General features: G+C 50.3%; 1 protein-coding gene and 1 long non-coding RNA gene across 5 annotated transcripts in view; one reads left to right on the top strand and one right to left on the bottom strand.

Moving 5' to 3' along the window:
* The window catches only part of LOC310827916, a 103,148-nt gene extending 84,280 nt beyond the window's left edge, over window positions 1-18,868 (top strand). Inside the window, exon 2 of the long non-coding RNA XR_014556557.1 lies at window positions 18,518-18,868. This is a non-coding gene — a long non-coding RNA (uncharacterized lncRNA). The remainder of the gene's footprint in view (window positions 1-18,517) is intronic.
* LOC310827687 (unconventional myosin-Ig-like) overlaps window positions 1-26,002 on the bottom strand; it is a 98,149-nt gene extending 72,147 nt beyond the window's left edge. For 3 of the 4 annotated variants that reach the window (XR_014556477.1, XR_014556478.1, XM_083703995.1), the window contains exons 1-6: window positions 25,824-26,002; window positions 17,653-17,861; window positions 14,137-14,230; window positions 6,132-6,297; window positions 4,014-4,067; window positions 1,027-1,122 (exon numbers count right to left, since the gene is read on the bottom strand). Coding sequence is in view for 2 of the 4 variants with exons in the window: in XM_083703995.1 (XP_083560121.1) it covers window positions 1,027-1,122; window positions 4,014-4,067; window positions 6,132-6,297; window positions 14,137-14,230; window positions 17,653-17,861; window positions 25,824-25,918 (714 nt within the window). In the remaining 2 variants the exon portion in view is untranslated. Of the gene's footprint in view, window positions 1-1,026; window positions 1,123-4,013; window positions 4,068-6,131; window positions 6,298-14,136; window positions 14,231-17,652; window positions 17,862-19,990; window positions 20,184-25,823 lie in introns of those variants that run through there. The other variant, XM_083703996.1, reaches the window with a different exon arrangement.
* Window positions 26,003-26,488: the final 486 nt, after the last annotated feature.

Below are 26,488 nucleotides of genomic sequence, written 5' to 3' on the forward strand. Positions count from 1 at the left end.
GAACTGCAGAGGCTCAGGGCAGAGAGGCGGAGGGAACTGGTTTCTCCCAGGAGGAGTGCTCGCCTTAAGGCCAGGAGAGACGGGTCTCCTGGGGGCCGGGACCGCCCCTGGCCTCAGAGAAGATAAAGGCCAGTCAGCCCGGTCCCAGGTTGCGGGAGCAACGTCATTGTTGAGTACCTGTTCCTGCCCGGACCCAGACCTGACCCTCCAGTGTTCCTGTCCCCGCCCGGCTTCCTGCTTCGGACCTCGCCTCGCTCCTTGTGAACTGCTTCCAGGCTAGTGACCCAGGACTGGACTTTGACTACGTCAACGGTAACCTTCCCCCCGGGACCCGCACAGCGCCCTGCGCTCCGGGCAGCAGGCTGCTATCCGCAGCCTAGGGAGCCCTGCGGGAACTCCCACAGGCTCCTCAGGCTTGCTGATAGCTTCCTGAAGCCTGGAGAGAAGGAGGGATTGGTGCGCACCGACCCCTCTCGCTCTCCAAGCTTCAGCGAAAGCCTGCATTCGCCCCATAGGACGCACACAGATTTCCCCTTCATTTTTGGAGGGGGAAAAGTGCGTCCTATAGGGCGAAAAATACGGTAGCATTCAGAAGAATTTTTTTCCTGATTGAGAAATGGATACAAAAATGCAAAACCCACAGTTTTGATAACTGAAAATTGTTTTGCAGTACTTTATTATTATATTGGGAGTGTTGTCTTTGGGCTTTTAATTAGCTACTGGATTGAATACATTAGACATATCTGGGTTTTAGTTGGGTTTTTACAGAGCTTGCATTTTAATTCTTTGGTTCTTTGCTGTTTCTATTAACCCATAGCATTATTTTAATAAATGTTATAATACCAACCTACTAACTCTGGAGTGTATCAGTTTATTAACCTTTACATGTTTAATTATAATAAACTAGGAGAGACGGGGGGCGAGGAGAAGATGTGTGCAGATTAATTAGCCTGGGAAAAGCTGGAATTGGTCGGAAGCATTTTTAAAAGGTGTTTTGGGGGGAAATGAACCCCCTGGGAAACTTACGTGGTTGTTGGCACCTTCTCTGGTGAACCTGTAGGCTGCCGGATCCCTTCTCAGGTGGAGGGACTCCAGCAAAGAGTCCGAGGCTCCAAGGAGTAACTGCAAGAAAGAACTCTCTCGTAAACAGCCCAGCACAGCAGCTTTCGAACCCAAGTCTGACCAGCCAGATTCTGAAGTTGTGTTGTTGGACAAAAATGCGACATGCAGAAGGAGGGAGGCATGCACACAAGGGAGCAATATAAAATTGTGGCCTGAAATGCTAAATCTAATTGTGCACCAGAACTCTGCATTTGCTGTGTTGTTTCTTTGCACTGTGGGTTAAACCACAGAGCCTAGGACTTGCTGATCAGAAGGTCGGCGGTTCAAATCCCCGCGACGGGGTGAGCTCCCGTTGCTCAGTCCCAGCTCCTGCCCACCTAGCAGTTCAAAAGCACGTCAAAGTGCAAGTAGATAAATAGGTACCACTCCGGCGGGAAGGTAAACGGCGTTTCCGTGCGCTGCTCTGGTTCACCAGAAGCGGCTTAGTCATGCTGGCTACCATGACCCGGAAGCGAGATAAGCGCCACAACCCCAGAGTCGTCCGTGACTGGACCCGATAGCACGCCATGTACAAGGGGTCCTTTCACCTTTACCTGGGAAGACGGGCAAACTAATACAGTGGACACTTGGGTTGCGAACGTGATCCATGCAGGAAGGTAATTGGCGTTTCTGTGCGCTGCTCTGGTTCGCCAGAAGAGGCTTAGTCCTGCTGGCCACATGACCCGGAAGCTGTACGCCGGCTCCCTCGGCCAATAAAGTGAGATGAGCGCTGCAACCCCAGAGTCGGCCACGACTGGACCTAACGGTCAGGGGTCCCTTTACCTTTACCTTCTTTAAAAGCCAGCAAGTTACTAGAACTCATGACGGCTGGAAGAGGGCAGAGCTGGAAAGAGTTGACTCTTTGAATCCCCGCAACGGGATGAGCTCCCATTGCTCAGTCCCTGCTCCTGCCAACCTAGCAGTTCGAAAGCACATCAAAGTGCAAGTAGATAAATAGGTACAGCTCCAGCGGGAAGGTAAACGGTGTTTCCATGCGCTGCTCTGGTTCGCCAGAAGCGGCTTAGTCCTGCTGGCCACATGACCCGGAAGCTGTACGCTGGCTCCCTCAGCCAATAAAGTGAGATGAGCGCTGCAACCCCAGAGTCGGCCACGACTGGACCTAACGGTCAGGGGTCCCTTTACCTTTACCTTCTTTAAAAGCCAGCAAGTTACTAGAACTCATGACGGCTGGAAGAGGGCAGAGCTGGAAAGAGTTGACTCTGTCTGTCGATGCCTCTGGCACCATCTACTGTTGGCTTCCTGGCCTCCTGCCCTACCAGGCCCTGAACCAGCCAGCACTCATATCAGGGGTCAGCAAACTTTTTCAGCAGGGGGCCGGTCCACTGTCCCTCAGACCATGTGGTGGGCCAGACTATATTTTGAAGGCGGGAAATGAACAAATTCCTATGCCCCACAAATAACCCAGAGATGCCTTAGAATAGCTTTGGAAGTGGATATAGGCTGTAGGGTTAGAAGTAGAAGATAGGGTATTTCAAAATAGTATTATTTGTAAGTGATAAAATGTGAAGTTATTTTATGTGCGATTAAAAAAAAAAGATGTTTAGAAATTATGATATATGTAAACTGCTAAAGATGAAGTAAAATGAAAATCAGATAGGTGGGACTTCATAGAATAATAGAATCCTAGAGTTGGAAGAGACCCCAAGGGCCATCGAGTCCAACCCCCTGCCAAGCAGGAAACACCATCAGAGCACTCCTGACATATGGTTGTCAAGCCTCTGCTTAAAGACCTCCAAAGAAGGAGACTCCACCACACTCCTTGGCAGCAAATTCCACTGTCGAACATCTATTACTGTCAGGAAGTTCTTCCTAATGTTTAGGTGGAATCTTCTTTCTTGTAGTTTGGAGCTATTGCTCCGTGTCCGCTTCTCTGGAGCAGCAGAAAACAACCTTTCTCCCTCCTCTATGTGACATCCTTTTATATATTTGACCTGGGGAAGCCGACTTAAAGATGTTTAGCAAAAACAGGATATGACAAGAATTTGTCCGTATTGTTTGTCTTTTCTGTTTGTGTTTTTTATTTGTGTTATAAAATGAATAAAAATAAAAATAAATAAAATAAAATAAAATAAATAAATAAATAAATAAAAGCACACATTCTACTCATGCTGATTCCCGGACTATCCGTGGGCTGGATTTAGAAGGCGATTGAGCCAGATCTGGCCTACCCATGACTTATACTTTTAATATTTATACACGTTAGTAAGGAGTGCTCAGCGCTGCCCAGGAATTTTTAGAAATATTGATTTTCAAATGAATTGTGTAATTTGTGAATTTGAGCCTGCTACTCCAAAAATCAGGTGAAGTTACAACGCATTTTGGTACACCATATTGATTCAAAATGGTGCCTGGAAACCAAACATTGACAAAGAGTACCAAGTTTGGCAACAGCATCTTAGGAGGTGGCCAAACCTATGACAAAAAGCAGGCGCAGTCACACCATGGTCTTGTTTCAGCCTGCCATATTGAATCAAAATGATGCTGTGCGTCCAAACATTGGCAAAGTCCTCTACTCCCACCTTAGGGTATGTTTAGCGACAGTATTTCGAGTGACAGCTGAACCTATGCCAAAAACGGGCAAAGCCATGCCAAAGTGACTTCTTGATTCAAAATGGCGGTCAAACATTGATGGAAACCACAGCGTTCACTCTTGGGAACCCTCAAGTCAAGTTTGGCAACGATATCTCAAGAGGCTTCCAAACCTTTAGGGGACAAATGGACGGAAAACCACTTTCCAAAATATATAGCTGATGGCATACATCGCTTTGAGATCTTGAGGGATAAGGGAGCAACATCAACACACAATCTGAGTACCGAGAAGCAAATGAGGAATGAGGAGAAATCCCAGCAGGAAGGGGAAAGGTTGGGTCCTCTTCTGGAGGTTTGCTCACCTGGTAGAAAGTGTGGAAATTCCTCTCGCCCGGCTGCTGTTTGAGAATGCGAGACTGCAAGGGAAGGGAAGACTCAGAATGCATCTTTGAACTGTGGGATAACCAGCCTCATATAACCAATACAAAGGTAAAGGGACCCCTGACTATTAGGTCCAGTCGTGGCCGACTCTGGGGTTGCGGCGCTCATCTCGCTTTATAGGCTGAGGGAGCCGGCGTACAGCTTCCGGGTCATGTGGCCAGCAGGACTAAGCCGCTTCTGGTGAACCAGAGCAGCGCACAGAAACGCCGTTTACCTTCCCGCCAGAGTGGTACCTATTTATCTACTTGCACTTTGACATGCTTTCGAACTGCTAGGTGGGCAGGAGCAGGGACTGAGCAACAGGAGCTCACCCCGTCGTGGGGATTCGAACCACCAACCTCCCGATCAGCAAGTCCTAAGCTCTGTGGTTTAACCCACAGCACCACCCGCATCCCTTAAGCATAACCAGTACGCTTAAGTTTAATTCAGGGGTCAGCAACCTAAGGCCCATGGGTCACAAGCAGCCCATGGTGGTTGTTTTACCGGCCCCCAAGCCGCCCCCAAACCAAGCTGCCCATTCGGCGAGTCCCCGCGTGCTGCGCTAAACCAGCACAGCGTGGGGACTCACTTTTGCGGCGCCGGAAATTCAGTTCCTTGAATAAAGATCAGGCTTATTAGCCGCTTTGCTTCTCAATATACTCTGGTTACAGATAGGTAGCCGTGTTGGTCTGCCATAGTCAAAACAAAAAAAATTCCTTCCAGTAGCACCTTAAAGACCAACTAAGTCAGTTCTTGGTATGAGCTTTCGTGTGCATGCACACTTCTTCAGATACACTGAAACAGAAGTTTCCAGACCCTTCTATATAGTGAGAAGGTGGGGAGGGGTATTACTCAGAAGGGTGGTGACATTATACATGACAAAGCCATTTTTCACCTTTTCACCCCTTGCTTCTCCCTGTAAGACCTATTGCAGTCGTTAAGAGTCGTCAACAGGCTCATCACAGCTATCTGCCAATCACCCAATCCCACCACCCTTCTGAGTAATAGCCCTCCCCACCTTCTCACTATATAGAAGGGTCTGGAAACTTCTGTTTCAGTGTATCTGAAGAAGTGTGCATGCACATGAAAGCTCATACCAAGAACTGACTTAGTTGGTCTTTAAGGTGCTACTGGAAGGAATTTTTTTTGTTTTGAATATACTCTGGTTAGCCTCTGTTATTTTCTCCTACCAATAGGGAACCCCCTTATGGACTCTATATGGGCTCTTGGATACCCCATAAGGGTGTTGCAGGAATTTATGTATAGGTTGGGGGGGTGCCCCTGTAGCAGATATCATGTACATACAGCCTACTTCCAAAAGCAGCACAATCACTTTTGTGACTTTTGTGATTTGTCCCCACAATACACTTCATCGCAGTTTCTGTTCGAAGGGCCTTTGCTGCATGATACCAAATGTGGCAATTCACTGATGGATGTATCTCAGTACTGGCTCACTGGGAAAACTTCAGAAATTCATATAGACCTGTGAGCTCAGCTCCTCAGCAGCCCCTCTGCCTGAGTGATAATCCCTGGCATCCTGATACCTGAGTGGCAGACAGGTAGCCATTCCGGAAATACCAAACCCAGATGAAGACAAAAGGGTGGGATTAACTTGGCTGGGAAACAGGGAAATGTAAAGATCTCCTTTTTTACACTTGATGGGTGTTTGGTGGAAGGCAAGGAGAACCATGGGGCAGGGTCCAGGATGCTCAGATTACTGCCACCAGACCTCCCCTTTCATGATGTAACCGTGATGTAACCGTGATGTAGTTTGGGGGTTGTAACATGGGGATTAGCAGCTAATCAAAGTTTGGGGGCTCTTTTGTTCGGGGCTTCCATCTTGTTCCACCTGGTGGCAGGTGGGAGTCCTGTCGCGACAGCCTTCAATAAAGACCAAGCCTACTGGCTGCTGTTTTGCTCTGGTCTTCCTGGCTGGTGTCCTTGTTTTTTTGTCCAAGGGAGCCCTCAGATTTCTCCGTAAAAAGGGGAAAGGAGCAGTTGTTTTTCCTTATAACAGAATGATTCATTTGGGCCACCCCACCTTCACCCACACCCAGTACCTTCTCCAGGAGGTAGTTGTTGATGTGGCCACCTGTGGGATCCCCTTTGAAGTCAAAATTGATGTCCATGTATTTGCCAAACCGGCTGGAGTTGTCATTGCGGTTGGTTTTGGCGTTGCCAAAAGCTTCCAGGACGCAGTTGGACTTTAGCAGGACGTTCTTCACCCTGAAGGAAAGCAGAGAGGAAGGAAGACAGAGAGGGAAGAATCAGGGGGATGTAGCGATTGCTGGGCTCGGCTCCGAGTGGAGAGACCCAGGTTCAAATTCCACGCCCATCCCTGCAAAACGTGCTGGATTTGGAGCGACTTTTCAGTGCAACACACTGCAGGCTTGTGGGACTTGGGTTCACACACGCACCCGCCCCCCCCCCCCACGAATCCTGAAGATTGCTTAAAAAAATTCTTAGGATACTAAACCACACCAACATCACAGGTGTATAAAATCAATCATCACAGATAATTAAAGGTACAGCTACACTTCTCTGCTATTGCAGCACAAACGAAGACATTAATCTGAGTTCATATATAACATCCAAGATCAAATTCAGTATTCAATCCTTTTGGAAACATGGTCCCCAATCGGAATATTAATTTATATTCTTGTTGTAACAAGGCTCTAAGCACATCAACTGTTCTAAAAGGTCTTTTTTTACCATGTAACATGGGGGGTGTAACATGGGGATTGTTGTTGTTTAGTCGTTTAGTCGTGTCCAACTCTTCATGACCCCCTGGACCAGAGCACGCCAGGCACTCCTGTCTTCCACTGCCTTTTGCAGTTTGGTCAAACTCATGCTGGTAGCTTCGAGAACACTGTCCAACCATCTCGTCCTCCATTGTCCCTGTCTTTTCCAGGGAGTCTTCTCTTCTCATGAGGTGGCCAAAGTCTTGGAGCCTCAGCTTCAGGATCTGTCTTACCAGTGAGCACTCAGGGCTGATTTCCTTCAAAACGGAGAGGTTTGATCTTCTTGCAGTCCATGGGACTCTCAAGAGTCTCCTCCAGCACCAGAATTCAAAAGCATCCATTCTTCGGCGATCAGCCTTCTTTATGGTCCAGCTCTCACTTCCATACATCACTAAACATGGGGATTAGCAGCTAATAAAAGTTTGGGGGCTCTTTTGCTCAGGGCTTCCATCTTGTTCCACCTTGTGGCAGGTGGGAATCCTGTTGCGACAGTCTTCAATAAAAACCAAGCTGACTGGCTGCTGTTTTGCTCTGGTATTCCTGGCTGGTGTCCTTGTTTTTTTGTCAAAGGGAGCTGTCAGGACTGCCGCTAGGTCCCAGCTCACAGAGGACCAACGCCCAGTGGATATTATATACAAAAGTCTTTATTGAAGTTTAGTTTCCATTTCCAAGCTCTGGGCGCGCAGGCCCACGTCTTAACGCTAGACCGGCTAAGTCCCCTCTGACTCACTGCTCCACCCACACCAGTTTAAGATTCTAGCCCGGCTCCACCTCTTGCGCTGCTCTTTCCTGCGTTGGGTCCTTCTGCCCTCTGGGGTTCCCTCCTTCCTGGACTCCTCTGACGCGGAGCCTCCTGAGTCTTGCCCCTCCCTCCGGCGGGCTTTAGGACCTGGCTCCCTTCCCGGGCTCCCCGCTGTGCCGCGCTCCTGTACATTTGAACTTGGCGCGCGCGCCCAGCCGGTGACTTTCCTTCTGACCGTTTCCCCGCTTCCTGATGTGGGTGTTGCCAAACCTGACTCCTCTCCTCCCTCTGGTGGTGAGGACACTGGTCCCGACTCCTGGGACTCCCCCTCCCCACTGCGCTCTGGTGGAGACGCTGGCCCTGATCTCCAGCTGCTGTTCAGAGACTCCCCGCTGGCCCCTCCCTCTTGAGGTTTCTCCCTTGGAATCTCCCTTGCTCTGGCCACCGGCGCTCCCTTCTGTGAGTCCTCCGATTCGCTAGAGAGGCTTGTGGAATAACTCTGGCCACTGTCACTGCCTGCGCCCCCCTCGTACTCCTCCTCCTCACTCTCCATTTGCTCCCCCTCCTGTGTCTCTCCTTCTGAACCCCTGACATCCATCCCCCCCTCGAAGCCCCCCCTTCCCCCCTCCCCCTCTTCCGGTGCGGGTTCCGGGTGCTCCATTGTTGTAGGGGTGAGTCCAGGATACAGCTCGTCCCCTGAGGCTTGCAACCATCGAGATAAGTCCGGGAAGTCCCCCATGGGCTCGTCGACGACGACCTCCTCCGCTTCCATCTCCTGCGCGGTGTGCTCGAAATCTGCGCTCGACCCCAAATCACCCAAGAGCCCTCCTCCCCCTGTTGTTTGATGGGGGTCCACCTCCCAGGGCCCCTTCGGCATGTCTCTGCGCCAGCCCACCTCGGGTTGGTCCTCCCACCAATAAGATCCCCCCGTGCCAAAACCTGAAAGTGATCCCTCCGGAGAGCTGCCTCCCGGAGCCGAGTCCTCAGCTGACGAGAAACCCCGGAAAGTGCTGGCCGAGAGTGTGGGTGTGAACAAACAATCCTCGAAAAAGCCCGCCGGCATAGGCTTGTGCGGGAAAAGTGTGTGGAATTCTTCCTTGAGCAACTGCTCTTCCACTGCGTAATCCGGCACCCACCTGTTGGCGCTGGCCGGGGTGTCCTCCGTGGCGAGAAGATATTCAATCCCGTCCTCCCCCCACCTTGAGTCTAAAATCTCAGTGGCTTCATTAAGTGGCTCCCCTTTCGGCGACCCCCCTTTTTTGGGCGCTTCTCTGAGCGGGTCTGGCGCCTTCCCCGGTGCTTGAAACCTGTGGGGCTCTCTGTAGGGCGTGAGCACTGATCTATGAAAGACCGGGTGCATTCTGGAACCCTCCGGGAGTGTCAACCGGAAGGCCACTGGGTTGATCTGCGCCTCTACTTGGTAAGGCCCTAGCTGCTTGTGCCCTAGTTTCTTCTTGGCTAACGATCTGGCTGGAACTGCTTGTGCTGCCAACCAGACCCAGTCTCCCACCTGGATGTCCTCCCCAACCCTCCTGTGTCGATCTGCCTGCACTTTGTAAGCCTGTTTTGCCAACTCTAACTGCCTCCTGAGCTGCTCGTGGATCTCCTGCAACTCCGCTGCCACTTCCTCTGCTCCCTGTGGCTCCCCCTCCCGCACTGTGTCCAGACCCGGGAAGGTTCTGGGATGCCTCCCGTAGTTGGCAAAAAATGGGGTCACCCCCGTGGACCCGTGCTTCGTGTTGTTGTAGGCAAACTCGGCCAACGGTAGATAGTCCACCCAGGTCGATGGCTGCTGGTTCGCGTAGCATCTCAGGTACTGCTGCATGATGGCGTTGACCCTTTCCGCCTGCCCGTTAGTTTGCGGGTGTCTCGCCGACGCCAGGCTGACCTTGACGTTCAGGAATCCCATCAGCTTTTGCCAGAAGTTGGAGATGAACTGGCGCCCCCGGTCGGACAAAATAGACCGTGGTAGGCCGTGCACCTTGAACACGTGGTCTATGAACATCTTAGCGGTCTGCTCGGCCGTGGCCACCTTCGCGCACGGAATGAAGTGGGCCATCTTGGTGAACAGGTCCACTACCACGAGCACTGCCGTCTTGCCCCTTGAGCTGGGTAGATCTGTGACAAAGTCCAGGGCTACCCTCTCCCACGGTACGAACGGTGTCTGTAGCGGTTCCAACAGGCCCGCCGGCGGCTGGTGCACAGGCTTAGCCCTTTGGCAGGTGTCGCACCTATTGACATAGTCCGCGACATCCCCCCGCATCTTAGGCCACCAAAAGTCTCTGGCTACTAAGTCCACCGTCTTCTCCTTGCCGAAGTGCCCCGCGCTGGGCGCGTCGTGCAGCTGTTGCAGGACCTTCGCGCGGAGGCTGTCTCCTGGTACGTAGAGGACTCCCTTGCGTAGGAGCAGGCCGTCTCGCACTTGGAATTCGTCGCCCCTCGCCTTGCCACTGCACACCTCCTCCATCTTGGCTCGGGCGAACGAGTCCGTTTGCAGCGCGCGGCGCACCGCGTCCAGGTCCACCGTGGCTGACGCGCATGCCCACGCCTGTGGTGTGAAAATGTGCTTGGCCGCCGCCGGTGCCTCTGCCTCCAGATACTGCGGTTTTCTGGACAGCGCGTCCGCCAAGACGTTGCTGTTTCCTGGGATGTACTCAATTCTGAAGTCGAAATCTGCAAAGAACTCCGCCCAGCGGATGTGTCGCTGGTTCAGGAACCTCGCCGTGCGCCAGTACTCCAAGTTCTTATGGTCTGTGCGGACCTGCACCGTGTGCTTGGCTCCGACGAGGAAGTGCCGCCACGCCTTGAAGGCTGCATGTATGGCCAGCAACTCCCTGTCCCAAATGGTGTAGTTCTGCTCCGCTTTGCTGAGTTTTCTGGAGTAGAAAGCGCACGGCCTCCAGTCCCCCTGGTGGTCTTGCTGCAACAGAACGGCTCCCACGGCCCTGTCTGAGGCGTCCGTCTCCACTCTCATGGGCCTGCTGGGATTTACGTGCAGTAGGTTCTCTTCGGAAGCGAAGAGCTGCTTGAGCTTCTGAAAGGACTGCTCTGCCTGCTCCGTCCAGATGAACCTCTTCTTCTTGGAACTGAGGGTGTCGGTGATGGCCGCTGTCTGCATGGCGAAACCCTTGATGAACTTGCGATAAAAGTTGGCAAAACCGACAAACCTCTGTACTTCCTTCCTATTGCGTGGGCTCTTCCAATCCAGTACTGCACGTACCTTGGCACCGTCCATAGCCAGTCCCTTGTCGGACAGTTTGTAGCCCAAGAAATCCACCTCCGTCTTGTCGAACTGGCACTTCTCCAGCTTGGCGTACAGCCTGTGCTCCCGCAGCCTCTGCAGAACTTCCCTAACATCTCTCTCGTGAGCCTCCGGCGATTCCGAGAAGATTAGGATGTCATCCAGGAAGCAGACGCACTTCTTGTAGAGGAGACCCGCCAAGACATGATGCATGAAGGCTTGAAAGCAGTGGGAACCATTTTTTAATCCAAAAGGCATAACTCTGTATTCATAAGTGCCCAGCGGCGTAAACATGGTTGTTTTCCACTCATCGCCTTCCCGTACGCGAATGAGATTGTACGCTCCGCGCAGATCCAACTTGGTAAAGATGCGACCCTTCCTCACCGTCGCCAGCAGGTCATCGATCTTGGGCATAGGGAATGCTGAGGGCTTGGTCTTGAGGTTCAAGAAGCGGAAATCAACGACCAGCCTCTTTTGGGGCGTGTCCCGCTTCTTTACAAAGAACACGGGACTGCCTCCTGCCGCCTTGGACTCCCGGATGAATCCCCGCTTCAGGTTGTGATCTATGAACTCCCTGAGCTCTTGCAATTCATCCTCAGACATGGAGTACAGTTTCCCCGTCGGGAGCGTCGCCCCGGGCAGGAGGTCGATCTTGCAGTCGTAGGGTCTGTGGGGTGGCAGCTTATCCGCCTCTTTCTCGCAGAAGACCTCCAAAAACTCCTTGTATTTGTTAGGCACCGCTTGCAACATGCCCAAGTTCAGCTGTGGTCCATCCTCGTGCCCCTCATCTTCCAAGTCCGCCAGGATGCAGTTTTCTGCGCAGTAAGAGGAGCCGAAGGTCAGTTGCCGCTGGTACCAAGCTAATGCCGGGCTGTGCCTATCCAGCCAACTCATTCCCAACACTATGGGCGTGTCTGACAGGCGGGTGACGTTGAAGCTGATGACCTCACGGTGGTTTCCAATGCGCATCACCATTGGCGGCGTCTGCTGTAGCACTTGCCCTCCCAGTAGCTCCCTGCCGTCCACTGTGACGACTTTCAGAGGTACCGCCGCTGGCAGAAGGGCTATGCCATGTTGCTGGAGGAACTGCATGTCTATAAAATCTGCATTGCTCCCCGAGTCTACGGTGATGGGAATTTCCACCAGTAGCCCATTGGGGAGCTGAAGGGATGCGGTGAGCTGCACTACTGGTTTGGGTGGGAGGGGGTCGGTGGGCTGTAAGATCCCTGGGGATTGCTTCACTGACTTGTCTGGCTGGTCCCCAGAGACGCCATCTCCAGCCAGACAGTGGAGTTTTCCTGCTGCGACTCCCTCTGCTGAATTGCGTCTGTTACTGTCGCTGCGGCTGCAGTATGCTTGTGAAACCGCTGGGGACACTCTTTTGCCATATGCTGAGCACTGTCGCAGATGTAGCACTTCCTGGTTCCTCTAGGAGGCTTCATCTTGACTGCTCCCGGAGTTAGGGCTCCGACTGTGGAGTGAGCCTTAGCACCACCTATCTCCATCGGCTCCTCTCCCCCTCCCAGCGGAGGCATGGATCGAGCGCGCGCCGCCTCCTTGGGGAAGGGAGGCAGTCCTTTCGCTGGCGTGCGTCCCAAATGCCCTTCCTCCCTGCCCCAAGGGCGTCCTTCCAACCGAACCCCAATGGAGAGTGCCCGTTCCACCACTTCCTTGGTGGTTTGGGGTCTTCCCCCCCTTGCGATCTCATCTTTCACAGCTCCGCTCAACCCCTCCCAGAACAGGTCTCTGACGGCAGGCGATTCTTTCTCCCAGGCTAGTACATTCACCAATCCGAAAAAACGTGCATGATATTGCCTCACAGTGGCTTTACCTTGTCTTAGTCCGTGAATCTCCCTCCTAGCGATATCCACATCAATCTCAGATAAAAAACACGCATCCATCACTTTAATGAAGGCAGCCGCATTTTGAAGGGCTGGATCCTTGTCTCTCCATAGATTGCGCAGCCACGATTTTGCCTCCCCCCGCAAATGCGAAATAATAAATCCCACTTTCTCTCCCTCATTTTTAAAGTCTTTGTCAAGCAGCTGCAATGTATAAATCACATCTGCTCTGAAGTTAGGATACTCCTGCAGGTCCCCATTGAAGTGAGATACCAGGCTCCCTCCTCTGTTTCCCAGCCCAATCCCTTCTGGTCTGGTGGCTGGTAGCCTCTGTGTACTTAGCACTTCTAACCTGGTTCGCAGATCCTGGCAGGCAGCAGCTGCTTCCTGTTCTTTCTTTCTGGAAGCCGCAATTTCTGCAGTCAACTGCGTCACTGCGTTTTGCAAACTCGCTATCCTCTCTTCGGTAGTCATTTCCCTGTTTTTCGTGAGCTCGCGAAGCACCAATCTTCACCCCTCGCTGCTTTCCCGCACTCCACGAGGTTGCAAAATTGGTGAAAATTGAGAGGGGACTTACTGTCAGGACTGCCGCTAGGTCCCAGCTCACAGAGGACCAACGCCCAGTGGATATTATATACAAAAGTCTTTATTGAAGTTTAGTTTCCATTTCCAAGCTCTGGGCGCGCAGGCCCACGTCTTAACGCTAGACCGGCTAAGTCCCCTCTGACTCACTGCTCCACCCACACCAGTTTAAGATTCTAGCCCGGCTCCACCTCTTGCGCTGCTCTTTCCTGCGTTGGGTCCTTCTGCCCTCTGGGGTTCCCTCCTTCCTGGACTCCTCTGACGCGGAGCCTCCTGAGTCTTGCCCCTCCCTCCGGCGGGCTTTAGGACCTGGCTCCCTTCCCGGGCTCCCCGCTGTGCCGCGCTCCTGTACATTTGAACTTGGCGCGCGCGCCCAGCCGGTGACTTTCCTTCTGACCGTTTCCCCGCTTCCTGATGTGGGTGTTGCCAAACCTGACTCCTCTCCTCCCTCTGGTGGTGAGGACACTGGTCCCGACTCCTGGGACTCCCCCTCCCCACTGCGCTCTGGTGGAGACGCTGGCCCTGATCTCCAGCTGCTGTTCAGAGACTCCCCGCTGGCCCCTCCCTCTTGAGGTTTCTCCCTTGGAATCTCCCTTGCTCTGGCCACCGGCGCTCCCTTCTGTGAGTCCTCCGATTCGCTAGAGAGGCTTGTGGAATAACTCTGGCCACTGTCACTGCCTGCGCCCCCCTCGTACTCCTCCTCCTCACTCTCCATTTGCTCCCCCTCCTGTGTCTCTCCTTCTGAACCCCTGACAGGAGCCCTCAGATTTCTCCGTTAACACAAGTACTTGGGGACAGACTGCTTCTGGGTGTGGAACCTCCACACTTTTGTTACGAGTTGTTGCTCTGGCTAGTAGCCAAAAACAACCACACACTCTAGACTACAATTTCAGGAAGCGCACCCACAAAGTCGCTTACCTTTCCACCTCTGCCCTCTGGGTGGGGTTTGTGATAGCCGCAATATACTGCATAATATATTTGCTCGCCTCTGTCTTTCCAGCACCGCTTTCCCCTATAAAGAAAAACAAGACATTTGGGAATGTAGAGAAATTTTCAAAAATTGGGAAATGATATACAATGAGTTGAAGAAAATGTTTAAAATGACATTTGTAAAAACAAAAACAAAAAACTAGAAGCATTTTTGTTAGGGATTGTCGGACAAGACCTGCCAAGGAAAATAAATAACTTATTTATGTATGCTACAGCAGTGACAAGAGTCTTGATAGCACAAGGATGGAAGAATGAAGAAGCCCCGACAAAAGAACAGTGGCAAGAAAAGCTGGCGAAACTGGCATGCAAATTGTGAGACAAGGACAACTGTGACTTTAAAAAAGAATGGGAACTTTTTACAAATTATCTAAAAAGATAACAAAATGAATTGGACTCCTTGGCAGGTTTTGAATAAATATACACAAATTTATCGAGGGTTAATATAGTAGATAGATAATACAAGGATATTTGCTTTCGTAGATTTTCACGGGTACAGGAATGCAGGTTTTGGTGTCCTCGGGTGTCTTCCCGTGTAAAAGTTGGGGTGTCTAGGCGACGTTTCGACGAGGTCTCACTCGTCATCTTCAGGCTGGTGCTTTCGGCTTCTTGTTACTGGAACATCACTTTAACACGGAACATCACCACAAGAGAATAATCATGGAAGCCATCGAGATAGAGAAACACCCTCACAACATGAACAAGCGTGACGACACATCCCGCTTGCCAGACATCTGGAAATTAGCCCTCCCCACAAAAACTGACACCAGATCCAGAGGCACACAGAACGCCAACACCAATCAACCACACCAGACCCAAACCCAGACCCTCTCCACAGATGAATTACTGACACCATCCAGTAGCCAATCCATGGTGGCACCTCCGGATGCTGCACCCCCCTGCAATCCCTACACAGATCTGGCTGACACAAGCCACAAAACCACAGCTCGCCCCTATACACGAAGCCAAGCCAAAGCACAACTAAGTGCAATACAGCCATCTTCTCAGGAAAACTCTTCACAAAGTTCAAGAGGTCAAGACACAAAGACTTTAGCAACTAATCCACACCTAATGACCCACCTAAGTGGTACTCAGGATATCACTCAAGAAATCACTCAAGGTATCTCTCAAGTAATTAAGGAACAAAAGAAGAAAAGGCACACTAGCCTGGGAACTTCCTCTCTGCCCAGAACATTGGAGGCTAGACACCACACCCCCTCTACAGTATTTATAGGAACTCAAACATTGAGATCCCGCTCTGTTCCAGTAACAAGAAGCCGAAAGCACCAGCCTGAAGATGACGAGTGAGACCTCGTCGAAACGTCGCCTAGACACCCCAACTTTTACACGGGAAGACACCCGAGGACACCAAAACCTGCATAATACAAGGATGTATGCAGTTTTACAATATGCAGAGAATAACATGAGTTGAGAAATCAGAGAGAGGCGCTGAGGGAAGTTTTTTGGGGGAGGGAGGGTTTGTTGGGGAGCAGGGGGGGGGAAAGGGGGGAATAATGAAGATGATTTGTTTTGATAATTTGTTATGCTGAAATTGTTAATAAAACTTTTTTTAAAAAAAAGCATAGAGAACAGACAGAGAGACAAACAACTTTCAAAATACAGAAGAAGAAGAAGAAGAAGAAGAAGAAGAAGAAGAAGAAGAAGAAGAAGAAGAAGAAGAAGAAGAAGAAGAAGTTGAGGAAAGGAGTGGAACTGGGAGATGCTTCATCCATCAATAGGGATAAGGACAGGTCCCCCTTCAGACTGTGGGTGGTGATGTTATGGTTTTCTTATTGTTATGAGAATTGTAAGGTCACCCTAAGATATAAAATAATTGTTCATAAATGTACCAGGCAAACACATCTATGGATATATAAACCACACGTCGGAAAACAGTACAGGAAAACAGTCCTAAAGTCATTTTGACTCTTTCAGTGACCTCAGATATTCCTCTGCAGTTTGGATGGAAATGGGAAAAGCCTCCCCATTGTCTCTTGTGCTCACAAATCCTGCCTGAAGGGCACATTTGGGTATGAATAGGGTGAGCCTGTGACCTGGATTCAGGAATTAAGTATTCATCATCACAAAAGAATGGTCAAGCTGTCCAGGTAAACCCATTAACAGGTTTCCTGCCGGACAGGATTCTGCTGTAGACCGCCCCTTCTGTGATGTATGTATGATGTATTTGTGGGTGGTCTTGAGCTAGGTAAAGGTAAAGGGACCCCTGACCATTAGGTCCAGTTGTGAATGACTCTGGGGTTGCGGCGCTCATCTCGCTTTATTGGCCGAGGGAGCCAGTGTACAGCTTCCGGGTCATGTGGCCAGCATGACTAAGCCACTTCTGGCGAACCAGAGCAGCGCATGGAAACGCCGTTTACCTTCCTGCCAGAGCGGTACCTATTTATCTACTTGCACTGGTGTGTTTTCGAACTGCTAGGTTGGCAGGAGCAGGGACCGAGCAACAGGAGCTCACCCCATAGCCGGGATTCGAACCGCCGACCTTCCGATCGGCAAGTCCTAGGCTCAGTGGGCTTGAGCTACAGGGTGGCAATTTCAAAAATCTATATAAGGGCTTGCACACTTTTGTTCTGGGTTCCTCCTCCCTTCTGCGTGGGGTGTGTGTGTGTGTGTGTGTGTGTGTGAACACCCTGTTGCAACAGTTTAATAAAGATTAGGCTTACAAGCTGCTTTGCTTCTCAATATTCTCTGGTTGGCCTCTGTTATTTTCTCCTACCAATAGAGAACCTACATAAGGACTCTATACGGGCTCTTGGCATAGCTGTCAACTTACAGATTTGAAAATAAGGGACCTGCAGCCTCACCTGTTTCAGGCACTCCAGTCTTCCTGTCCTCCTGCAGTCTGGTCAAACTTATGCTGGGTAGCTTCGAGAACACTGTCCAACCAACTTTGTAACCAGAGGTTCAACTGAATAGAATCTGAATCACATGCACCACAAGGCCTATGCAGCCTCAACTTAAGATGGCTCCCCGGCCTGGCTTTGCACTGCAAAGTTTGCAGCAGCACGTGCAACAAAATGGCGTCCAGCATTCAAAAAACCCCTCAGCTTGCATTAACTAGCCACACACATGGCATGCAAGCTCCACCCCCCAGTCGTTCTTAGACTTCTTATTGGGTGAGCAACACAGCCAAGCAACACAGTTGGAGCCTCCCTCCTCCCTGGCCGGCAGGGAGGGAGGGAGAGGAGCTGCTTCCTTTGAAATTTAAGGGACATCATTTAAGGGACATTTAAGGGACATCCATCAATAAGGGACAGCAGCAGGACACGGCGCTGGAATAAGGGACTGTCCCTTCAAATAAGGGACACTTGACAGCTATGGCTCTTGGGTACCCCATAAGGGAAGAGGAGCAGTTTTTTCTTATAACAGTTTATACGGGGGAACCCACAAACAGGATTTGAGCACCAAGAGCCCTCTCCCCTGCCATACCTGAGATGACAATACAGGTGTCCTTTGCCCGGCGCTTCATGGCCTTGTAAGCCGCGTCGGCCACCGCGAAGAGGTGCGGCGGTCTCTCATAGAGCTCCCGGCCACGATACTGCTCAATGACATCTTTCCCATAAAGCGCCGTTTGCTTGTAGGGGTTCACGGAGACCACCACCTCGCCGATGTACGTGTAGATCCTCCCTTTCTCAAACCTTGGAGAGGCCAGAGGAGCAGAGTTAGGATGGCATGGGCTGAGTGTTCATCAGTACGCAGATGATACCCAGCTCTACCTCTCTTTTAAATCAGAACCAGTGAGGGCAGTGAAGGTCCTATGTGAGTGTCTGGAGGCGGTTGGAGGATGGATGGCGGCTAACAGATTGAGGTTGAATCCTGACAAGACAGAAGTACTGTTTCTGGGGGACAGGAGGCGGGCAGGTGTGGAGGATTCCCTGGTCCTGAATGGGGTAACTGTGCCCCTGAAGGACCAGGTGCGCAGCCTGGGAGTCATTTTGGACTCAGCTGTCCATGGAGGCGCAGGTCAAATCTGTGTCCAGGGCAGCTGTTTATCAGCTCCATCTGGTACGTAGGCTGAGACCCTATCTGCCTGCAGACTGTCTCGCCAGAGTGGTACATGCTCTGGTTATCTCCCGCTTGGACTACTGCAATGCACTCTACGTGGGGCTACCATTGAAGGTGACTTGGAAACTACAACTAATCCAGAATGCGGCAGCTAGACTGGTGACTGGGAGCGGCCGCCGAGACCATATAACACCGGTCTTGAAAGACCTACATTGGCTCCCAGTATGTTTCCGAGCACAATTCAAAGTGTTGGTGCTGACCTTTAAAGCCCTAAACGGCCTCGGTCCAGTATACCTGAAGGAGCGTCTCCACCCCCATCATTCTGCCCGGACGCTGAGGTCCAGCGCCGAGGGCCTTCTGGCGGTTCCCTCATTGCGAGAAGCAAAGCTGCAGGGAACCAGGCAGAGGGCCTTCTCGGTAGTGGCGCCCACCCTGTGGAACGCCCTTCCAGCAGATGTCAAAGCGATAAACAACTACCTGACATTCAGAAGACATCTTAAGGCAGCCCTGTTCAGGGAAGTTTTTAACGTGTGATATTTTACTGTATTTTTGGTTTTTATGGAAGCCGCCCAGAGTGGCTGGGGAGGCCCAGCCAGATGGGCGGGGTATAAATAATAAATTATTATTATTATTATTATTATTATTATTATTATTATTATTATGGCATGCCTGATTATCATCTTCCAGAGCAACTACTCTCTTCCCAACTTAAAAATGGAAAGCGTAATGCTGGTGGTCAACAAAAGAGGTTTTGTGATGGCCTGGGACTAGGGCTAGGACTCGGAACCAGAGGAGTCCCAGTCTGCACCAGATCCTTTGCCTCAGGCATCATCTGAACCAAGTCTGGGGCTTGATCCTGAAGAGCCCCAGTCTGCGCAGGTTCCCCTGCAACAAACACCAGCTGGGCCGAGTCAGGGGCTTCATCCTGCCCTGGCTCCAGATGCAGGGATGACCTTGTTGCCTCCAGCTGGGCCATCATTTACAGCTGCTCCACTACCGGTTGGGCCAGGGCAGGCTGAGGCGGCCTCTGGGTCTAGTCACCCACCAACATCTCCCATATTTTCCCCTGCTTAAGACGCCCCCATGTATAAGACGACCCCTATTTTTTGAGCCCCAAATTAAGAAATAATTAATTGCAACATTCTGTGTATAAGACGACCCCCAATTTGAAACTTGAAAAAAAATTTGGGGGGGAAATATAGTCTTATACACAGAAAAATACAGTATAGTGGTACTTCGGGTTAAATACTTAATTCGTTCCGGAGGTCCGTTCTTAACCTGAAACTGTTCTTAACCTGAAGCACCACTTTAGCTAACGGGGCCTCCCGCTGCTGTTGTGCCACCGGAGCACAATTTCTGTTCTCATCCTGAAGCAAAGTTCTTAACCTGAAGCAATATTTCTGGGTTAGCAGAGTCTGTAACCTGAAGCGTATGTAACCTGAAGCGTATGTAACCCAAGGTACCACTGTATTTACAACCAAGTGAAGGTTTCATTTTTGGAATAACAAATTTTCAGAGTAGTTTTTATCGTTATATCAAACATTTCTCTTTTATCTTATATTTGGGAAATGTACATCCAGTTTTTTCCCCTTTAGATTTTTTGGGGGGCCCCCAAGACAGTAGAGCCCTAAGCTATAGCTTGTTTAGCTTATATGTTATAATATGTTATAAGCTTGTTTAGCTTATATGCCGTGCCCCCATAGAGTGCCAAACCCGCTATAGTTCTGCAAACTGAATTTGCAAGAATGCGACTGAGTCCCACCTGTCAAAGAGTGACAGTCCGGAAGTGGCCACTCTTTGCCTTTCCTCTGTCCGCCCCCAACACGGCGCCACCTACAATGGGTCCCTTTGCCCTGTGTCTGCCCGCTGGGCACCCCTGGGCACCAGCTGCCTGCAGGGGCTACAGAAACAAAATTCTGCTCCCCTGTCTGTCAAGGGCGAGAGTCTGCTCTGAAGTTGAGAAACCAACGCCTTCCTGTAAACAGAGGAAGATGGGCGGCTTGCAGGAAACTCCCAGGGTGCGTCAAACCGAAAAGAGGAAGGGGGACTAACCACAGAGGCCAGGTTGGAGGACGGAAGATGGGCAGAGCCCTCTTCGCCTCAGCCGCCTCCTACAATTCAAGGCACTGATGCCCCGCTTTAGAGCGACGGCCCTTCTCCGACATACGCAACCGTTGTGCAATAAAAACAAGGACGCAAGCTGCGACAGCCAGGCTCAGATGTGCTAAATGAGATTGAGGTGGAATCCTGACAAGACAGAAGTACTGTTTTTGGGAGACAGGGAGCGGGTGGGTGTGGAGGGCTCCCTGGTCCTGAATGGGGTAACCGTACCCCTGAAGGACCAGGTGCACAGCCTGGGAGTTATTTTGGACTCACAGCTGCCCATGGAGGCGCAGGTTAATTCTGTGTCCAGGGCAGCTGTCTACCAGCTCCATCTGATATGCAGGATGAGACCCTACCTGCCCACGGATTGTCTCCCCAGAGTGGTGCATGCCCTGGTTATCTCTTGCTTGGACAACTGCAATGTGCTCTACGTGGGGCTACCTTTGAAGGTGACCCGGAAACTGCAATTAATCCAGAATGCGGCAGCTAGACTGGTGGCTGGGAGCGGCCGCCGGGACCACATAACACCGGTCTTGAAAGACCTACACTGGCTCCCAGTACGTTTCCAAGCACAATTCAAAGTGTTGGTGCTGACCTTGAAAGCCCTAAACAGCCTTGGCCCAGTAGACCTGAAGGAGCGTCTCCACCCCCATCATTCAGCCCGGACACTGAGATCCAGCGCCGAGGGCCTTCTGGCAGTTCCCTCATTGCGAGAAGTGAGGCTAGAGGGAACCAGACAGAGGGCCTTCTCGGTGGTGATGCCCGCCCTGTGGACCCATCAGATGTCAAAGAGATAAACAAACTACATGACATTCAGAAGACATCTTAAGGCAGCCCTGTTCAGGGAAGTTTTTAATATGTAACGTATTGTTTTTAACACTTGATTGGGAGCCGCTGGGGAAACTCAGCCAGATGGGCGGGGTATAAATAAATTATTATTATTATTATTATTATTATTATTATTATTATTATTATTATTATTACTACTACTACTACTACTACTAATGTGGCCAGCATGTGTGTCCCACAGCTGTGTGAGCCAGGCAGCAAGAAAATAAGGACATAAGAACATAAGGAGAATAACACCAGTGCAGATAGGAAGAATGTCTAAAACTGCTTCAAATATATGCTGGAAATGGAAGGAAAAAGAAGGGACTTTTTACCCTATGTGGTGGGACTGTATTAAGATTTTTAAAAAATTGGGAAATGATTAACAATGAGTTGAAGAAAATGTTCCAATTGACATTTGTAAAAAAAGCCTGGAGCATTTTGGTGAGGGGTTGTAGGGAAAGACCTGCCAAGGAAACTGGAAAACATTTTTATGTATGCGACAACGGCGGCAAGAGTCTTGATAGCACAAGGATGGAAGAACGAGGAAATCCCGACCTGTGGCAAAGGAAACTGATGGGCTATGTGGAATTGGCGAAGTTGACACATAAACCATGTGATAAGGACAACTGTGACTTTAAAGAAGAATGGGAACCTTTCACAAAGTACTTATAGAAACAACAAAATGAACTGGACTCCTTGGCAGGTTTTGAATAAACACTCACAAACTTTTTATTGGTAACATATAGATGATAGATAGATAGATAGATAGATAGATAGATAGATAGATAGATAGATGATAGAGATAGATAGATAATAGATAGATAGATATAGATAGATAGATAGATAGATGATAGATAGATAGATAGATAGATAGATAGATAGATAGATAGATAGATAGATGGATGGATGATAGATAGATATAGATAGATGATAGATGATAGATAAATTAAGGATCTTAAAATTTTATAACATGCAGAGAATAACGTGCTGAGAAATCTGACACAGGAGCTGAGGGAAGTCTGGGGTGGGAGAGGGGAAAATGGGGGGAATGAGGATAAATTGTTATTTTGAAACTCCTAATATATATTTTTTTAAGAACATAAGAAGAATCAGCGGTATCAGGCCAGTGCTCCATCTAGTCCCATTCTCACAGTGGCCAACCAGATATCATGGGAAACCCGGAAGCAGCATTTGAATGCAAGAGAACTCGCCCGTCGTGCGATTTCCAGAAACTCATATTCAGAAGCTTTGTTGCCTCCAACTGCAAGACCCTCCAAGTGTCCCAATTTTCCAGGGACAGTCCCGGATTTACAGATGCTGTCCCGGATTCTGATTTTATCCAGGAATGCCCCGCTTTTCCTTAGGATGTCCCCATTTTCATTGGAGAAATGTTGGGCGGTTATGTGACCCCCGAGCCAAGGAGCTGAGGAAGTATATGACCTTTAGAAAACATCTGAAGGCAGCCCTGTATAGGGATGTTTTTAAATGTTTCGTTACGTTTTTATATCTGTTGGAAGCCGCCCAGAGTGGCTAGGGGCACTTTAAATCGCCATGGCTTTCCCTAAAGAATTCTGAGAGCTGCAGTTTGCTAGCTAAAACTCTGGTTTTCCTAGTAGTGATGTATGGCAGGGAGAGCTGGATCATCAAGAAGGCTGATCGCCGAAGAATGGATGCTTTTGAATTCTGGTGCTGGAGGAGACTCTTGAGAGTCCCATGGGCTGCCAGAAGATCCAACCTCTCCATTCTGAAGGAAATCAGCCCTGAGTGCTCGCTGGAAGGACAGATCCTGAAGCTGAGGCCCCCAAGACTTTGGCCACCTCATGAGAAGAGAAGACTCCCTGGAAAAGACCCTGATGTTGGGAAAGATGGAGGGCGCAAGGAGAAGGGGACGGCAGAGGACGAGATGGTTGGACAGTGTTCTGGAAGCTACCAGCATGAGTTTGACCAAACTGCGGGAGGCAGTGGAAGACAGGAGGGCCTGGCTTGGTCTGGTCCAGGGGGTCACAAAGAGGCGGACACGACTAAATGACTAAGGATGCTGACAGCACAGTCTCCTATTGCCACGAAAACGCCGGAACCTTCACGCAAACCCTTAAGCCATCACGGCTTCTCACTTTGTCACGCAAAGTCCTGAATTCCCAACTGCAAAGCCTTTGCTTCCACCCACTCAAAAAAACCAACCACCCTCCAATCTTCCTCTGCCTTTTCATCCATCGCTCCTTCCGTCTCCTGGCCAGGGAAGCAGAGAAGCAGCAAACTATTTTGAGTTCTTATTTGCCCAAGCTGCTCAGCAACATTGCGAACGACGGGGAGCGTCTGCTCTGCATCCAAACCTCTTCGGTTCCTACCCAGTTTCTTTGTTTTTCTGCCTCGCTTTTTGTCACCAGTTTGGTTTGGGAACCTGAAGTCACAGCAACCACCTGTGTGTGTGTGTGTGTGTGTGTGTGTGTGTGTGTGTGTAGCGGGCATTCCTTCTTTGGCACCCAAAATGCACCCTTAACCTTTGGAACTCACTGCCACAAGATGTGGCAACAGTCACCGGCTCAGGTGACTTGGAAAGAACATGAGAATAATAATAATAATAATAATAATAATAATAATAATAATAATAATTTATTTATACCCCGCCCTTCCCGGTTCAGAAAACCGGGCTCAGGGCGGCTAACAGCAAATTTAAAACACTTAATTGGTGCAACAAAACCCCCAGCATAAAATACAGTATAAAACGTGAATAACAATAAATTCAGAATTCAAAAATCAATTTGGGGGGGAAATCCATCCAATAAACATTAGATGATCACCAGGGCTAGCTGGCTAAGTTAGTCCTATTTGGGCCAGCGAGGAGACCAGGATAAAATTAGCTGTGGGGTCTCAGAGCGGGTAATCTTCATAAAAAGGGGAGGGGAGGGAAGGAAGGGGAATAAAAGATCAGGCTAAGTTCAAATTGAAAGCCAGGCAGAATAGCTCTGTCTTACAGGCCTGCGGAAGGAGGTTAAATCCTGCAGGGCCCTGGACAGAGCATTCTACCAGGTCGGAGCCATCACTGAGAAGGCCCTGGCCTTGGTGGAGGATAATCTGACTTCCTTAGGGCCCGGGATTAATGGTTATTAATGGACCTTAAGGTCCTCTGTGGGGCAGACCAGGAGAGACTGTCCCGTAAATACGAGGGCCCTAAGCCACAAATGTGTGGGCTGTCCTTTCAGTGGCTGGTAGCAACAATGGTAGCTATATGGAAATCATATTTAGATTCGGAAGTGATGATGGCACTAATTCAGATCCCTGCTTGAAATTCAGTGGCCGGCCTTGGGCCAGTCATCATCTCTCTGCCAGGCCTACCTCGCCAGGTTGTTGTGAAGATAAAACGGGCGGGGGGGGGGAGGTTGGCAGAACCTCATAGCATGCGCTGAGCTCATTGCAGGAAAGATGGAGTATTCGATAAACATAATAATGATAATAATAATTTATTATTTATACCCCGCCCATCTGGCTGAGTCTCCCCAGCCACTCTGGGCAGAACAGCATTAAATATTAAAAACTTCCCTGAACAGGGCTGCCTTCAGATGTTTTTTAAAGATAGGATAGCTGCTTATTCACATCTGATGGGAGGGCGTTCCACAGGGCGGGCACCACCACCGAGAAGGCCCTCTGCCTGGTTCCCTGTAAGCTCACTTCTCGCAGGGAGCGAACAGCCAGAAGGCCCTCAGAGCTGGACCTCCGTGTCCGGACAAAACGATGGAGGTGGAGATGCTCCTTCAAATATACTGAATTGAGGCCATTTAGGGCTTTCCAGGTCAGCACCAACACTTTGAATTGTGCTCGGAAACGTACTGGGAGCCAATGCAGATCTCTCAGAAACGGTGTTATGTGGTCCTGGCGGCCGCTCCCAGTCACCAGTCTAGCTGCCGCATTCTGGATTAATTGCAGTTTCCGGGTCACCTTCAAAGGTAGCCCCACGTAGAGCTCATGGCAGTAGTCCAAGCGGGAGATAACCAGAGCATGCACCACTCTGGCAAGACAGTCTGTGGGCAGGTAGGGTCTCATCCTGCGTACCAGATGGAGCTGGGAGACAGCTGCCCTGGACACAGAACTGACCTGTGCCTCCATGGACCGCCGTGAGTCCAAAATGACTCCCAGGCTGCACACCTGGTCCTTCAGGGCCACAGTTACTCCATTTAGTTACCTCTCCTTTAAATCAGAACCAGGGAGTCCCCCACACCAGCCCACCCCCTGTCCCCCCAAAATAGTACTTCTGTCTTGTCAGGATTCAACCTCAATCTGTTAGCCGCCATCCACCCTCCAACCGCCTGCAGACATTCACACAGGACCTTCACTGGTTCTGATTTAAAGGAGAGGTAGATTACCCATCAGCTGTCCGAAACCATAGAGCTGTGGAGCTGCAGGGGACAGCAGCGGTCATCTAGCCTGACCCGCCTGCAACGCAGCAGTCACAGCTAAATGGCTGTGGCTTGTGGCTGGCCACTCTGGGGAATGAGAAACCAGCCTTGGACCTCATCCAGCAGCTCTCTTCCTGCGTCTCCTTTTCAGTCTCTTGCCGGCGACCCTCCCTAGCCATATCCTGAGGCGGTGAGTCCCACAGGCCCGACACAACTGACCCCCGGCCCCGCCATCTTTCGCAACCCTCGGGACTTCCAAGTTGTTACCTGAGCTTCAGGTTCTTCATGAAGTCTTCCATGGTGACCTGGTCTAGGAGGACAAAATCGGCCTTCCCAAACTCCAGGCTTTCTTGCTCGGCCATGATCCTCAGCGTGAAGGGTGCAGAGATGGGGAGAGAAAGAGAGAGGCTTGTGGGGCCGCTGCGTCCCAGCACTGGCAGACCGAAAGCAAATGACTCAAGTCGGCGATGGCTGGCGGGGAGAGCTTCCTTCAGAGAGGCGAGGGTGGAGACCTGTGGTTAGCTGGGGCTTTTGAGACGCTTGCGTTTCCGCTCGCTCGGGTGTCATCGTGCATGAAAAAATAAATTGCGCCCTTGCAAACCCATAGACCAAACTCACACGAATGATGACTAGGGAGAGGGGGTGCCACCAGAGGTTTATTTTTAATTTTATTTTAAATCGTTTTATTACAAATTTTACAGAACAAATTATCACATCATCTTCATTTCCCGCCCCCAGTTCCCCCCCGAAACTTCCCTCCGTTCCTCTCTCTGATTTTCCAACACGTGTCATTCTCTGCATATTGTAAAATTGTAAAGATCCTTAAATTATCTATTATGTCAACCGTCAATAAATTTGTGTATGTTTATTCAAAGCCTGCCAATTCATTTTGTTCATTTTTTTAAGTACAGTCATACCTCGGGTTACAGACG

Source organism: Podarcis gaigeae (genome assembly GCF_964106915.1).
Source record: "Podarcis gaigeae genome assembly, chromosome: 12".
In the NCBI taxonomy this organism is placed as follows: Eukaryota; Metazoa; Chordata; class Lepidosauria; order Squamata; family Lacertidae; genus Podarcis; species Podarcis gaigeae.